General features: G+C 36.4%; 1 protein-coding gene across 1 annotated transcript in view; it reads left to right on the forward strand.

Annotated features, from left to right (window-relative positions):
* Pdzd8 (PDZ domain containing 8) overlaps positions 1 to 15,518 on the forward strand; it is a 57,101-nt gene that overhangs the window by 16,539 nt on the left and 25,044 nt on the right. Inside the window, exons 8-14 of the mRNA XM_071587257.1 lie at positions 2,148 to 2,293; positions 6,146 to 6,352; positions 8,109 to 8,237; positions 9,370 to 9,571; positions 10,585 to 10,799; positions 12,914 to 13,178; positions 15,016 to 15,208. Coding sequence (XP_071443358.1) covers positions 2,148 to 2,293; positions 6,146 to 6,352; positions 8,109 to 8,237; positions 9,370 to 9,571; positions 10,585 to 10,799; positions 12,914 to 13,178; positions 15,016 to 15,208 — 1,357 coding nt within the window. The remainder of the gene's footprint in view (positions 1 to 2,147; positions 2,294 to 6,145; positions 6,353 to 8,108; positions 8,238 to 9,369; positions 9,572 to 10,584; positions 10,800 to 12,913; positions 13,179 to 15,015; positions 15,209 to 15,518) is intronic.

Raw genomic sequence — 15,518 nt, forward strand, 5'->3', positions numbered from 1 at the left:
CGTATTGCGTACTGAGAACCGTACCGTGAACCGTGCATTCAGTGAATTTTATATCAGGGGTTGACCAATACTCTCTCCCTCCTTTTTTTAATGTTTCTTGAGGTGTTTTACAATTCTAGCCACTACTAGTTATTTGTTAATGCACCTACTACCTTGATCAAAAAGTTCCCGGAATAACCACCGTGTGGCGCTCCCATTGTTCCGATTTGAGTTCTGTTTTTTTTGTTAAATTGGTACATCTGTTGTTGATATTCCCTTTAAATCTTAGTGTCATAACTTGACATTTGCAAAAGTTATGTAGCCAAGAGTACATCTATCTCTGTGTGTGTAGGCGATTTTTTACAATTTCAGAAATGGATTTAAATTTGCAACAACGAACTTGTATTAAATTTTGCGTAAAAAACGGATTTAGTGGCGCATGGACGTTGGAAATGTTGGAAAAGTGTTTCGGCAACGATTCTCTAAAAAAACGGTCGTTTACCAGTGGCACGAGCGGTTCAGAAGTGGTCGTGAGTCAATCGAAGATGATGAACGCAGTGGCAGACCATCGACATCGAAATTCGGTGAAAAAATTGATAAAGTAAAAGAAATGTTGGTCAATAACCGCAAATTAACCATCAGAGAAATAGCGGAGGACTTGAACATTGCCTATGGATCCGCCCAAGACATTGTGGTTAATGATTTGGGTTTCCGTCGTGTAGCAGCAAAGTTGGTTCCAAAAGACCTCAATTTCATGCAAAAAAGAGACCGTGTTGACGTCGCAAAAGACATGATTTGCGAGGCTGAATCCGATCCCACATTCATCAAAAGGATCATTACTGGAGACGAGACGTGGGTTTATGAGTACGACACGCAATCCAGACATCAGGCAAGTGAATGGCGTTCACCAAATGAGCCGAGACCAAAAAAACCACGTCGTTTTCAGTCAAAAAAGAAGGCAATGCTGACGGTTTTCATGGATTACAACGGTGTAGTGCATCATGAATTTTTGCCAGAAGGCCAGACAGTAAACAAAGAGTATTATTTGGGCGTTATGAGACGTTTGCGTGAAGCAATTCGCCGAAAGAGACCAGAAATGTGGGCAGAAAACTCGTGGATTTTGCACCATGATAACGCACCGTCGCACAGTGCTATCATTATTCGTAATTTTTTGACGAAAAATGCAACAAATACCATCCAACAGCCACCGAATTCACCTGATTTGGCTCCCTGTGACTTCTTTCTGTTCAATCGAGTTAAAAAACCATTACGGGGAACGCGTTTTAGCAGCCGAGAGGAAGTAATGGAAAAATCGCAGGAAGCACTGATGGACATACCGAAAACCGAATATAAAAAATGTTTCGAGGATTGGATCAAGCGCTGGCATAAGTGTGTTGCAGTCGATGGGGATTACTTTGAAGGGGACAATATAGATTTAGATGAATAAACTTGTATTTTTAATTTTCTGAATAAATTCCGGGAAATTTTTGATCAAGGTAGTATATTTTCCTAACTGTACTGTTACCAACAGTGAATGATGACCAAATTCTAAGAAATGCATTTAGCCAAATAACATTGACCATTATTTTATAAAAAGAAATTATCTTTTTATCTTCATTATTATAGGTAATTGTCCTCTTGTCTGCTCCAAAAAAAATCAGAAAACATATCCTGCTATGTGGTTAATATTTCTATGATGCAAGTATCATCATTATTATTAAATATACTATATTAATTTTAATCTCCATCGCATCACCATTTTCTCATTTTTTATGCCAAGGATCAATATTGGATTTAGTATATGTCATATCCCCAACCAATGTGACCAAATAAATGAATTTTGTTTCTTTGTTTATAAGTTTCTGTGGCCGCATAAGGATGATAGGTCAATGGAACTCTCTTGGTTCCTAATTCACTGGGTTGTTGACTGTATTTTGATTGGAAAAAATATGAGTTGACATGATGCCACTGCACTGTACAAATTATTCTTTGCATCCCCAACTTTTATTCATAGTCCATCAAAAATATTAAAATTATCTATATTTAAAATTTTTTGTGTTTGCTTTAATGCAGCATAAAGTTAAAGTTGCTGTGTAGGAGTATGATATTTTCATAAATTTGCATTTTATACTGTAGTTCTTACTGGATATGATTTTAATCTCTTGCAGATTGTGCTGCATGGATACACCTTACGCAGACTGGATCTGCAACCACTGCAACCATTGATATAAAAGTGAATCGCATTGAAGGACTGAGTTCTTCTATTTCTTTAAAGCCTTCCATATCACAGCCTCACCAGCCATCCCAAATCAAGGTAACAAAATTTTATTGTTAGCACTCAGCTTTTTACTGCCTTCATGGTTGAGACACAGGTATCCCTCATCACCCAGAGGAATCGCATCCCTGAAAAACCCTGTGGTTAGCAAAACTGCAGCTGGGTAACCGGTAATTATATGGTAAATCAGAATTAGGTTTCATGTTTCTCATAACTAGAGTACAAATTTGCATAAGTTTCTTTTTCTCGATTAATCTAATTTCATGTAGGTATATTATATTAAAACTTTTTTCTCCCACTATATTATAGCAATATCTTGTAGTAGGGTGCAGCAACATAACTTACTAATTTAAAATGTGCACCAATCAAGCTGTAGAGGTTGTAGCTGGGTTAGAGTGGCTTCATTCAACAGCCAGGGTTCAAAAGTTTTTCTCCTACTCCGGTCAGTTGCCATCATGTGTTGGAACAGTAAGGATAGTTGTGCCATCAAGGCCTACTTTTTGAATGGATATTCTGTGATTGAAGCCCAGCAGGCCTTTCAAAATTGCTTTGATATAGCCCTGTTGGGCCCTGTCCCGGACCAAAAATCAATTGTTAAATGTGTCACTACATTCAGACAAATCACAAGTGTGACAAGATAAAGAACTGGAGTCCCTTCGCCCATCAGATCACCTAAGATCATGGCAGGCAGTGAGAGCCACCATTTTGCAATCTCCACGGTGCTCTGCATGCAAACATGCATCAGCCTTTGGATTTTCTGATCATTCAGTAAGGCGAACTCTTCCCGATGACCTTCATTACCATCCTTACAAGATGGCATTGTGGAGGAACTCTCCGAATGTGATTTCAATTCTCAGAGGAAAGCATGTTAGGCTCTGCTCGAAAACGTTCTTGAGGATGCAATTTTGTTTTTCAGTGATGAAGCCCATTTTCGTGAGTGGATATGTTAACAAACAGAACATGCACTACTGGGCTGACACCAATCCCTGAGAATTGCATCAAATGCCTTTGCATTCACCTAAAGTCACAGTGTGGGGTGCAATTTCCTCAGTTGGTATTGTTGTTCCCTGGTTTTTTGAAGAAAATGAGGTCACAGTGACAGTGAATTCAGACCAATATGTAAACATGTTGGAGGAATTTTTTTTTCTCCGAATTGATGAACTGGACTTAGGGGGCATTTGGTTCCAATGGGACAGAGGACTTAGGGGATATTTGGTTCCAACAGGCTCACACTTAAAGGCATTGATGGCTGTATTGAGGGAACACTTCCCAGAGCACCTCATCTCAATAAGGGGCGATTTGGAGTGACCAGCCCACTCCCCCGATTTGGCCCCTTGCAATTGTTTTTGTGGGGTTTTTGAAATCCTGTGTGTATGTCAATCATCCAAGGGCCCTATAAGATCTGAAGGACAACATCCAGGCAGAAATTGCAGACATACCTACTGCTATGCTGGTAAAGGTCATGATAAATGCCAGAAATCAGCTTATTCAGTGTATGGACAATGGGGGGTCAACCTGCCTGATTTGATTTTCAAAACTGTGTAAAACAAAACTTTAAATATCTACCTACATTAAAAAAAATAATAAAAAGATTATCTCATAAAATGGGTTTTATTACATCTTGTAAAAAGAAAGTTATGTTGCTGTATCTTGTAGCTGCTATCACCTGCAGCTATTGTGAAATATACGATGGAATTGATCACTTATAGTTGAAAATCTTAAACAAAATGCACTTGCTCTATATCAAAGACTCACTGGAAAATAAATATAAAACCATCAATCAAGGGGTCACAACTACTTCCCAGCATAAACAGTTTTTGTGCCTTAAAATAATACTTAGGATTGTGAGAAATTTGAATATTTATTGATGACGAATGAAGGAGAAAGTTATGTAGCTTGGTTAAAACTCCCTAACTAATCCTTAAAGACTGCTAATCTTAGCTAGCACTATGCTCACTTGATGACACAAATTATTTGAATGATTACATGGCCTGTTTGCATATAGTCAGTTTTTTTGACAGCGCTCTGTATTGTTCCTGAACTTTCAATCCACATGTTTAGATTGTTTAATTGTTTCTGTTGGGGGGGGCCTTTGGTAGTAGCTCCGGGCACTTAAGACCTCCGGGTCCATTGTGCCAGCCCACGTTTTACCTGCCTGCAACACACATATGGAACAAGAGCACCGCAGTAGAGGTATGGAGGTCACCAGTTCAACCTCCATCTTTGCTTAATTTCAGTGATCTGACAGGAACTGATGTTTCATCATATCCTTGCCCTGTCCACATTTATAAACTCCATCTCTAATTTTCAGTTTTACTTTCCCATGAAATGTTTGTTACATTCACACCCATTCCGCTTTCAGCATTTGTCTGGATCAATACCTCTAATTTTTTTAATTGTCCTTACTGTCAACTTGTTTACCCCTACTAACCTCATGGTGGAAGCACAGGATATCCTGCAAGAAAATCTTTAATGTTCCACCTTTTTCTGTAATGTCATTACTTTTCACACCTGAATTGTAATGCTTCTGCTCCCCTTACTTGCTATATGTTTCAGTCCCATTAAATGGAAACCTTTAATGTTTGAACTGAGGAAATGACTTAGTTTTCATTACACACACTCAAATTTCATGTGACTGAGCCAGAGTTGGGTTTAGCTGAGGGACACCCCCAGTAACAAAAGCAGACAATGTAACCATTTTCTGCAGACACAGCTGCCTGCTCAGTCAGAGCCAATGGTCCTCCCTTCAAGGATGAATACAAATTCATCCAATGAAGTGTATGTGTGCATGTCAGATTCAAGGATGAAATAGAAACAATTCTTATTGATTATGTATTTCAGAATGATGAGGTGGTAGTTTAGTGATATATAATATAGCTATGTAGTTAAAAAATTAATAATAACTATTTCATTGAGTTAAAATGTCATTTTAGCGGTATGATATGTGAATGAAATTTTTACTTGGAATCTAATGTGGCAGAAATTTATATGCATGGGAAATACCTCACAGTAAGAAGTGTAGTAGTTCTCAAAGAATAGATTATGGACAAACAAGGGTTGTGGTAGGCTAGGGCAACTTGGACTAATTTTAATCTTCTCTTCCTGAAGATTACTGGTAAGTTATTGGACTGGAATGGCATTTGGTAGAGCCTAAGCAAATGTGATTCTGTGGAAAAAACAAAAAGTTAAGAAACCTTGTAGTCAGCAGTTCACTGACCAAATTCAGCTGTTATTTTTCACTACAGATGGGTTTTGGTCACTTAGATTAGGGATGTGTGTGAGCATGTTTCTCTTTCAAATGTATTGACTCATGGAATTCTTGAGTAGTGAGGCTGAAAATTCCCAAGTCAGAAAGTTAAATGTTTCAGGGAAATGAGAAAAATTCATAAGTTGGATAAGAATTTCTTAGCTAAAATCTCCTGCCATCCTTATTAAGGCAATCCTATTTAAAATCTGAATTCTCACCTGTCATGGAGATAATTTTACGGCCTTGTTTCACTAAGAATTTCTCTGTCATCAAAGACCCTGAGAATACTGATTATGAGGCACTTGAATCAGGCTACTACCTCATCTGGTAAAAAGTCCTCTCAGGTTAGAGTGCAAACTGCTACAGCTGTGGCTGACTGAGGTATTTGGAGGTTGCAGGACACATTTTTAACTGGATTTTTCAAATTAAGTTTATCTGGAAAACATGACCCAATGGATCCTTAACTGAAAATAATATGTTCACTCTTTTCCTTTTCTTTGCTAGTTTTAATCAGATCTGCTGGTTAAATTTGGATTCTATTCTCATTGAGTGATTGAAACTGGCATTTTAATATATTGTTTAGTAATACTTCTTATTTAATCAATTTGAAGTTGTTTAATTGTGCTTCTAATATTCATTATCAGGTTTCACAGCAGCCTTTGGGATTAGTATTTCGTCCAATTCATCCTGAGAAGCGTACAAGTAGTAGTGGAGGAGCAGAACTTCGTCGATCATTAGCTGTTGTGGTGATAGATTCAGTTGTGCCAGGATCCCCATGTGCATTGGCTGGAGTTCATCCAGGGGATGCACTTCTTTCAATTGATGGGAAAAAGATAACATCTCTATCACAGGTCAGTTGAACCTTGGGGGGGAACATGTGGCTGAAATGTGAGGTCCCATTCAAATTCAGTGGAAGAGAGGGGATGTGCATAGATAAAGAGATAAATATAATTCTAATTGAAAATATTGCTTTCTTCTAATGTCATTTTAATTTCTGTTGAAAACAACCTTTTAGTCACTTTTCATGTTTTGCTCTTATTTTACTATTTTAATTTTGGTCATTTCTACCAAATGCCATTCACAGCTAACAGTTCACAATGTTGATTTTGGCATGGAGGCAGCAGAAGTACTGATATGTAATCATAGATTAGGCTCATTGTGTTACCTCTCATAAATTTGAAACATATAGGGTAATCTATTGAGGTACAATTGCAAGGTACCATTGTGCAATAATGAAAGTAATCATGTAGGTCCTTAATTAAATGGTAAACTTTGTATCTGTCTCATGGTCAGAAAAATTCCATGCTTCTCAGATGAACATTTTTAATAATTCTTTTTGCGCATAGTAATATGCATCCTACATGCATTACTTTGTGTATACATTTTTGATACTTTCTGTAATTGTCATCTGTTTTCCTCATTTACTGTGGTATTTTCTCTCCAGAGAACAATATTGTTGTTTTACTTATAATTTTGAATATCTGATCAATAAAAATTGACTGATTCAAGATGTAGTATGTAAGCTGCATCAAAGGAAAGCTCCCATTCCTCCTGTCATTTCAAACACCAGTTTTACTTGTCACCCTGTAACTAGTAAGCGATGGATTTTATGAAACTAATATATTTTATTGTTGCATGCCTAGATCATTGAATCTTAATTCCATTTGGCTAGCATCAATTGTAAGTAGGTGAAATGTTGTCATGATGATTAAAAAAACTTATAAATTTTCCACAGTTATCGATTAAAATACCTAACCTGTTTCAACATCTTCAAATTGTTGTCAAGATAACTTGATAATTATGTGAAAGCATTTAAACTGCTTGAGTATTTTAATAAATATGTGAGGAAATTCACCAAATATTTTTTTATCATCACCATGCAGGTTTGTAATTTATGTATGGGATATCAACTAGAATTGTCCTAATTTTGTATAAATACACATTTTATATCTCTAAAAATTAATAATGTTATTTCTTTCAATATTGTCTTATAATCAAGCTCCAGAAATGAGTAACCTTTGATGTATTTCCTCTGATCCAGGGTAGTGAGGCATGAGAACTATTTAAATCTCAGTTGTATTAACTCTTATTGTACCCTGAATTTATATTTTTTTGGAGGTTTACATGTGCTTTTTATACTGCTGACATGAAGCACCTTATCCAGCTGCTGATCTTGCTGGATAAGTCAGTTTAAAAGGACAGATTCTGTGATGTCCATAATTTTAACTCAACTTCATTTACAAGGAATGACTGTGTAGCAGTCTGATTGAAAGGCAGCTCTGAAGAAAAAAAATGAGCCAGGAATGGCATGTATGCTCAGAAATTAAGAATGTTGAGGCTGGGCCTGACCATTTTTTCAGTGATTCTTTTTCTTAATTATGCTATGAATAGATTTTTATTGTTGAAAAATATAATTATTAGTATTTAATATTTGTCATCAATAACTGATGATTCAGTTATATGAGTGGATTGGAGCCATCAGATTACTGGTTGTTGGATAATCAACACTCTTACTGTAAATATGTTACATGCATTTGTGCGTAATCACACTCCTGTGGTGATTTAGTGTTGACATTCACTGTTTTAAAGCTCTCTTTTCTACTTTAGGCAGCCCGAATAATTAAAAATACCGGTGAGATATTCACAATGAGAGTAGAACGGAAATCAAGGTCTGGTATCTCAAGTTTGGGTAATTCAACTTCAGTGTCATCTCTGAGCAGGTGTGAGTCAGAAAAGGTAAGGTCTAGTGACTTTTTTGGTAAAATATTTTTATCCCTTTGAATATACTTATTTTGTTCCTGTGGCATGAATTGCTATTGACTGAGTGGCTCTATACTCGACAGAAATTTGACAAGTTTGAGGATAAATTTGAAAAAATTAAAAATGAAAAAATCTGGCGTACTCTAGTGTGCGAGGGGTCCTTTTATTTATGTATGGATGCTTTTAGGTGTTTTGGAATTATAAAAAAACCCACACATTATTATTTAATGGACATTTTTCTCCTTGTATAGTAATTATTTAAATGTGTTACTACATACTATGGCTATGATTTAAGTACATTTCCATTTCTTTCATATGATTTGGTGTTATCTTTGTGGGTGTTGTTTGATAAATGGTGATTAAATTTCAGAGAAAAAGTCAGTCCTGTAATGGTAGTGGTTTTTAACATGCACTGGGAGCAGGTAGCTAAATGCATTTGATTTTGAACATTTAGGAGAGACAGAATTATTGAATAAACTATAATATATTTTCAAATCCAAAAATCCTTGTTGCTCTTCCAAATGATTTGAAGAAAATTCTCTACGTGAAGTGAAAAATCAATCTGTAACCTTTGGCTAACCCATGCAGTAATAAATGCATGGCTTCCAATAGAGACTTGACAGATGTTAGAGTTTTTTGTTAAAATGTGTATCTTTTATACATGCTCATCTAATTGAGCTCAATTAGACATAATTTGTGAAAGATTCGTCTTTATAGTGAAACAATTTCAGGGAGGAAAAAATTCATTAATGTATTAATAAATTATTTCTTGATGAAATCAAATTTCATGTGATCAGTCCTTAAATGCTAAATAGAATAATTGTTCTCTAGTTCTGATTGCCACAAAAACTGAGTATTGGCTGCGTGGAAAAGTTCAATGATAGTCATTTCTGTTATACATAAGTTTCTATGGGTTTTTAATTTCTCATGGATTTACAATAAGAGGATTTTTAAAGTTGCTTCAAATTTTCTGAGGAATTAGTTATATTAAATATTTGGCTGTTCAAAATTCGCTTTTATAATCACTTATGTTAAATCTTGTAATTGCTAACTGATGCAAAGGATATGTTGAGCCATTACTAGAAGAACCCTTTTAATTTTAATTTAGCCCTTGGACCGAGATGCTGAGTTAGCTCCATCCATGTTACTTACTTCATCCACACCAATGTCAACTTCTTTGCCATCATCACCCGCACCAAAAAGAGGAAAGGTTGATAGTGCCATATCGTCAGCCATTGGCCCCACAGTGATCATGTCTCAGCTGTGCACTGACAGTGATGGGAGTTGTCATTTGACTTCATCAACTCCAGGTATATATGTTTCTGGGAATTTCCAAATGATTTATCTTTCTCATGAAGAGTTTATTATGTTGTTTAGTCCTAACAATTATATCGATCTCCTGAATTTGATCATAGGTAATATGGAGCTCAAGTGGACTGCACTACAGTCAATTCATCCTTGAGTGAAACTATCAACTCTGGATTCCCAATAAATATGCTCTATTGTGAAACAATTTTAAAATCATACATGTTTTTTTTCAATACAATTTCACTTTTTTCCTGCTAAGTATTTTCTGCTGGTTGATTTTCAGATAAATTTAGTAAATTATGTGATATTTTATAATAATTCAGTGAATAACCAAAGAGGAGTGAGTAACCTAAGAGGAGTGAATAACCTAAGAGGACGCCTCTGTAGCTTAAGTGGCTAAAGCACTCGACCGGATATTGAGGGATCTGGGTTCGAATCCCAGTCAAGGTGAATGATTTTTACACTCTGAAATTGTTGCATTGAAATGCACATTAGCGGATGACTCCGTTAAAAGTTACTGTTGTGGCATCTCCCGCAGTTTCTTTGGAATTTGAATAACCAAAGTGTAAAATAGATAATCATATAATTGGCATAGCTTCCTTTCAAAATTGTACTTTAGAAAGGTTATAATGTGAAGAAAGTTTATGCAGAGAAGTGTGATTGCTCAATGCATGTATATCTGTAGTAAAATCAGTTGTAATTTTCTCTCAACAGCCTGTATAATAGGATCCATTTACAAGATGTATACTTCTGTAGCCTCAGCGCTACTATTATTGAATTGGGACACAGTTAAAATTTGTGCTGATGAACAAAATACTCCGATAATTTAAGGTCCAAAGTGTCTGGTATTAAGGGTTGTAGACAAATGACTGTGCTTGCAGAATTTAAAAAAATCTTTATGGCACATATGATATGTAAAATTCACATCCTTATGTATTAGGCATAACCTTAAAAGACGAGGCATATATTTGTCATAGTGTTGTCATTTTATGGTAATTATTTGTCCATATTCCAGAAGTTTCTGCTTCAATAGGTAAAAGAACTCCCACCACACTGGAGGAACCAAATGTTGGCATGAGACGTAATCGTAGTTCAAGTTTGCCAAAATCTAGGGGGACCAAACTCGACGAGGAAAGTGACATTGGTGGAAGTAAAACTCAGGGAGAAGATAGAAAACCTAGAGGTTCTACACTCCAGATGAAATCAACACGAGAACTCATTCCAGATGAGGTAAACGTTAATATTATTCTACATATTGTATTGAATTATTATATTTGAATGATGCATTGGCATTATCCTCAGATTTTCAAATGATGGAACTAGTTTTAAGTACTATACTATTTTATGTGTACGGGCTATATAAGTATTCTTTTGTTAATATGAGTATTATAAAGTGGGATGTAACACCTGCATGGTACTTACACACTTATTCTAAAATAATTTGTTAATTAATGTGAAACTGATGAGGAATTGAATGAAGAGAGGCCAAATTATTCAAGAGACTATCAAAAATGTAGAGCATTATTATGCAAAAAAGATAACTGGTCTTTCTGCACACTAACTGCTTGAATGTTCACAATCAGTGAGGTGTCACATTCTAGTGGTGTCTTTGAGAAGTAAAACACCATCCAGCCCGTGGCCCTATCTTGTCTTGTCTCTGCACAACTACGATTCTTGTCTGAACTTGCACACGCTTGCTGTACAAATTCTTGTTTTGGTGAGAATGAAGGTGTTTGAGAAGCAGCCCATGCGATTTGAATTTTGCTTTAATCTTGGGAAAAGTGTAACTTAAACTTATGCAATGATTCTATGAGTTGGGTACAGTGTTTTTAATGGGTAAAACAGCTTCTACTTCTAGACCATCCCCCCACTGATGAAGAGTGGAGAAACGGGGGACCATTAATGTCAACAAATAATGCCCGCATCACTGTGTAAATCATTAAGTGTGTGCAAAGTAGTGTTTAACTGTCTAGGAGATTGGCAATGAAGTTGGCATTAGTGTTGGATCGTGTTCCACCATTTTCCTGAAAATTTTAGGCTAGCAGCACATCGCATCCAAATTTATGCCTTGAGTGTTATTGAATGAACGGAGGGAAAAAAGGTCTTGACATCAGCCAGCTACTGCTCAATCTTTCAAATTACAACCAAAATTTCTTAAAAACAATTGTCACAGGTGATGAAACTTGGGCTTATGGTTATGATATAGAAACCAAAGCCCAATCTTCACAGTGGAAGACTTACCCACAACCCAAAGAAGCTTGGATGTTGCGATCAAACGTGAAGGTGATGTTGATCATTTTCTTCAATTGGGAAAGGATTATTCATTATGAATATGTCCCCAGAAGACAAACAGTGATGGGGCAGCACTCTGTAGAGGTAATGAGAAGGTTAAGACACATCACGTTGAGGAATAAACCAAAAATATAGGAAAACAAGTCTTGGTGCTTTCATCATAACAATGCACCAGAGCACACCTTATTGATTGTTATAGATTTTGGCCAAAAACAGCACACTGGAGATCCTCCAGCCACTCCAATCTCCAGATCTTGCTCCAGTGGACATTTTCCAATTTCCTAAGTTGAAATCCTCCTTGAAAGGACATCGATTTGAAACTATTGAAGGCATCCAACAAAAATGTACCATAATCTTAAAAGCTATCTCAAAAGAAGCGTTCCAGACGGCATTCAAAAGCTGGAAAAATACATTGGGAGCATTGTATTACCAGCCAAGGGTTATATTTTGAAGATGAAGCTTGGTTAAAGGGTAAATAAAAAAGCAAGTATTTATTCAAAGAGTCTCATCTTTTTTCAACAGATCTTATATGCCTACATATTTGTCTTTTTTTGGATGGCAATATACATATAAAACCACAGGTATTACTCCTAAGGTTGGTTTGTTAGGTGATGGTAGGGGTCACCATGTACTAAGCTCTCTATATGGCATCTGAAATTCACACATCATGGTAGGGTGGCGGTTCTTTTCCCTATGCCGCCTGTGGTTTCCGAGGAAGGTCTGGTACCCAAAAAATCACACAGCTTGTGTGGAGCTGTGGGTGTCCAGAAGTGTCCAGGGAGTCAAACCTGGGCCCTCCAGACAGTAGGCGCGTGCTTCACCCACTGTACAACAACAGCCCTCAGCGTGTGTATGTGTAATTATTTTTTTAGGGTAATATGATAATAAAGTAATGCTCAGAAGCCCACCAGCCAATTATAGTTAAATTGCATGTTTCTGCTAAATAATGCAAATAACTGGGAAAAATAAAAAAAAAGACCTTTTACTTTTGCTAAACTAACATTCCAGCATTCATATTTTTTTGACTTGTGATATCATATCTTGTATTTTAGGTGATACCAGTGGCAGAAGCTTTTACATTCCAAGTTAATGATCGTCATAGGTTTCTAAATATAAATGTTTGGGGATTACATCCAGCAGCAGGAGAGAAGAAAATAGAAGATGTTGTGACTCCTGTTGATGGTTTAGATGGGAGCAAGCCTATTGGAACTATTGCTTCAACTAGTAGTGGATTATTGCGCCAGAGACGCCGTTCTAGTGATCCTCCATCAAGTTCTTCAATGTCATCTTCATCTTCATCATCATCTTTGTGTGCTGGTGAATATTTTTACAGCAAAAGTTTATGCCAATTTTATGTTGATGTTAATGACTTTGATTTTAGGCGATTTCTGCCTAGATTATTCCTCCTAAACTAGTTAGACCATTTCACAAGCTGGGTTAGTCAGATGGCTGACATTCTCGCCTGTGAACGCAAAGGTCACATATTCAAGTTCAACCTTGGGTATGGGTATTTTGTAATCTCTGATGGTTTGGTTTCAACCATTAGAAACCTGGGAATAAACCAGTGGTTTATCAAGATCCCAAGAACATCTGGAGAGTAAACAAATAATATAATTATTTAGTTCTACAGCATTATAGTTTTCCAAACCAAAAAAGGGATTCATGATTTCAGATGGTACGATTCACATGAAATGACACCATATAAATGAGATTGCTTTGATCTTATTACTTTCAAGTTGGAAATTGTGAATATAGCATTTTCAGTGATCAGTATACAAAGTCAGAGATATTGTCAAAGAAACATTACTGAAGAGCTACATATGTCCCAGAACAGACGTTAGAATCACAGGGCTTCTGTCTAGGCATGTGCCACCAAGTCTAGTTATGTGCATTGGGGAGTCTGATGCTCAGGGAGTTAAAAGATGATTCTCGGTTTATAGTGTACCTCATATGGTACACTTAAGTTTTCACATATATTATTACAAAAAACATTTTTCTTGAAGGCATCAATAATGTCTCTTTTTCATCATTCAACTGATTTTTATAAAGTTGTAATTGATGATCAATTGCAGTATATTTACAGCATTAACATTTTTTTGTGAAGAGGTGACAATCATATATGTCCTTATCATGTGGCCAAAAACATCAAATTCATGTTACTATTGATGATCTGAAGGGCTAGGAAGAATTGCTGTCCATCATGGGGGCTTCTTCAGTATGGACTTGAAATTTTGGGCCTTGACAATAATGGGATATTGATGTTACAGCCTTTGATAAGTATTCAACCTACACCCAATATTGATTAAATTCATGTACTGAAATGTAGAATATTCATTTATTCTAAACAGTTAACATGCATTTTTAAAGAAAATAATGGTATAACTTTTGAAAGAAGTTAAACCTCATTTTTCAATATTTTAACATCCTCAGTCAGTTTAGTTTCTCTGTAAAAATTGCATCATATTTTTAAGGTGTTAAGTGACCTTTGGGGATCGAGATGGTGCGGGGGCTAACGTACTGGCTTCCCACCCAGAGGGCCCAGGTTCAAATCCCGGCGGTGTTGAATATTTTTCAGAGGTATCTCGATCCCTACTTGAGGTGCTTTGTGGTCGGCATTTTGAGTGAGTATGCCATCCTTCAGATGGGACGTTAAGCTGCGGACCCCTTGGCACCTTTCATAAAGAATAGGCTAATGCCGACGCCAGGTTTTTGTGACCTTTCTGTAATGCAATATTGATGTAACAAATCAATTATCCTTGTACATACAGTCACATCAATACAGTCACAAGTGTGATGATTTCATAAAACATTAAAAAACAAAAAAAAGGGCCTGAACCTTTCCCATTAGGGGTTGGCCTCCCTATTCCTGTCAACCCTCAACTCCTGCCACTTGTCTCTAAACTTCCCTCTCTCTCCCCTGCTTCTGCCCCCCCCCCCCCTGCCCATCGCCTGTGCCCTTTATCCTCTTCATTCTGTTGAAAAGGTGGTTGTGCCACCGAAATATCAAAAAACTAAATAAGACTCCATTTTTAATGTTTTATGTCATCATGGAGCCTGTGGCCATACTTCTATTCACTTCTGTGTAAATTTTTCACGAAAAAAAATGTATACTTATAATTGTATAAATAGCATTCCCTGCTTTGCTGTAAAATAGGAGGCAAGGGGGTTGATTCATCATTAATCATCAGTGAGGATGGTGATAAAACCAAAGTTTTATTAGCTCATCTATGCATCCCAATCCAAAGTCTCCTTGGCCTTAGTGAGAGAGAAGAGATGGGAGAGTTGGACCGTCACATACGGAGCTGGAGTCTTCAGCCTCCAGATCCATTTTCACCTCTTGGAATAAAGTAAGGCTTTGGTATTCTTGAGTATACATATATAATTGAGTAGATGAGATTGGGCAAATATTAGGAAATTTTCCTTTACTTGTCTAATTCTTGCATGTGTTTAACACATGCACACAATTTCAACATGTGATAAATCTGCAGTATCTACCAATGGAAGTGTTAAATTCTTAAGTCTGTAACACTATGAATTAAATTTTTGGAAAGAAATCATCAAATTGTATCTCTTAATATATGGATGAGTTACATATGTGTATTGAGTTTTGGAATGCCGAAATCTAAGTAAAAGATAAAAATATGTAGTTCTATATGT

Source organism: Hetaerina americana, unplaced genomic scaffold (assembly GCF_022747635.1).
Source record: "Hetaerina americana unplaced genomic scaffold, ioHetAmer1.1.p SCAF_3, whole genome shotgun sequence".
In the NCBI taxonomy this organism is placed as follows: Eukaryota; Metazoa; Arthropoda; class Insecta; order Odonata; family Calopterygidae; genus Hetaerina; species Hetaerina americana.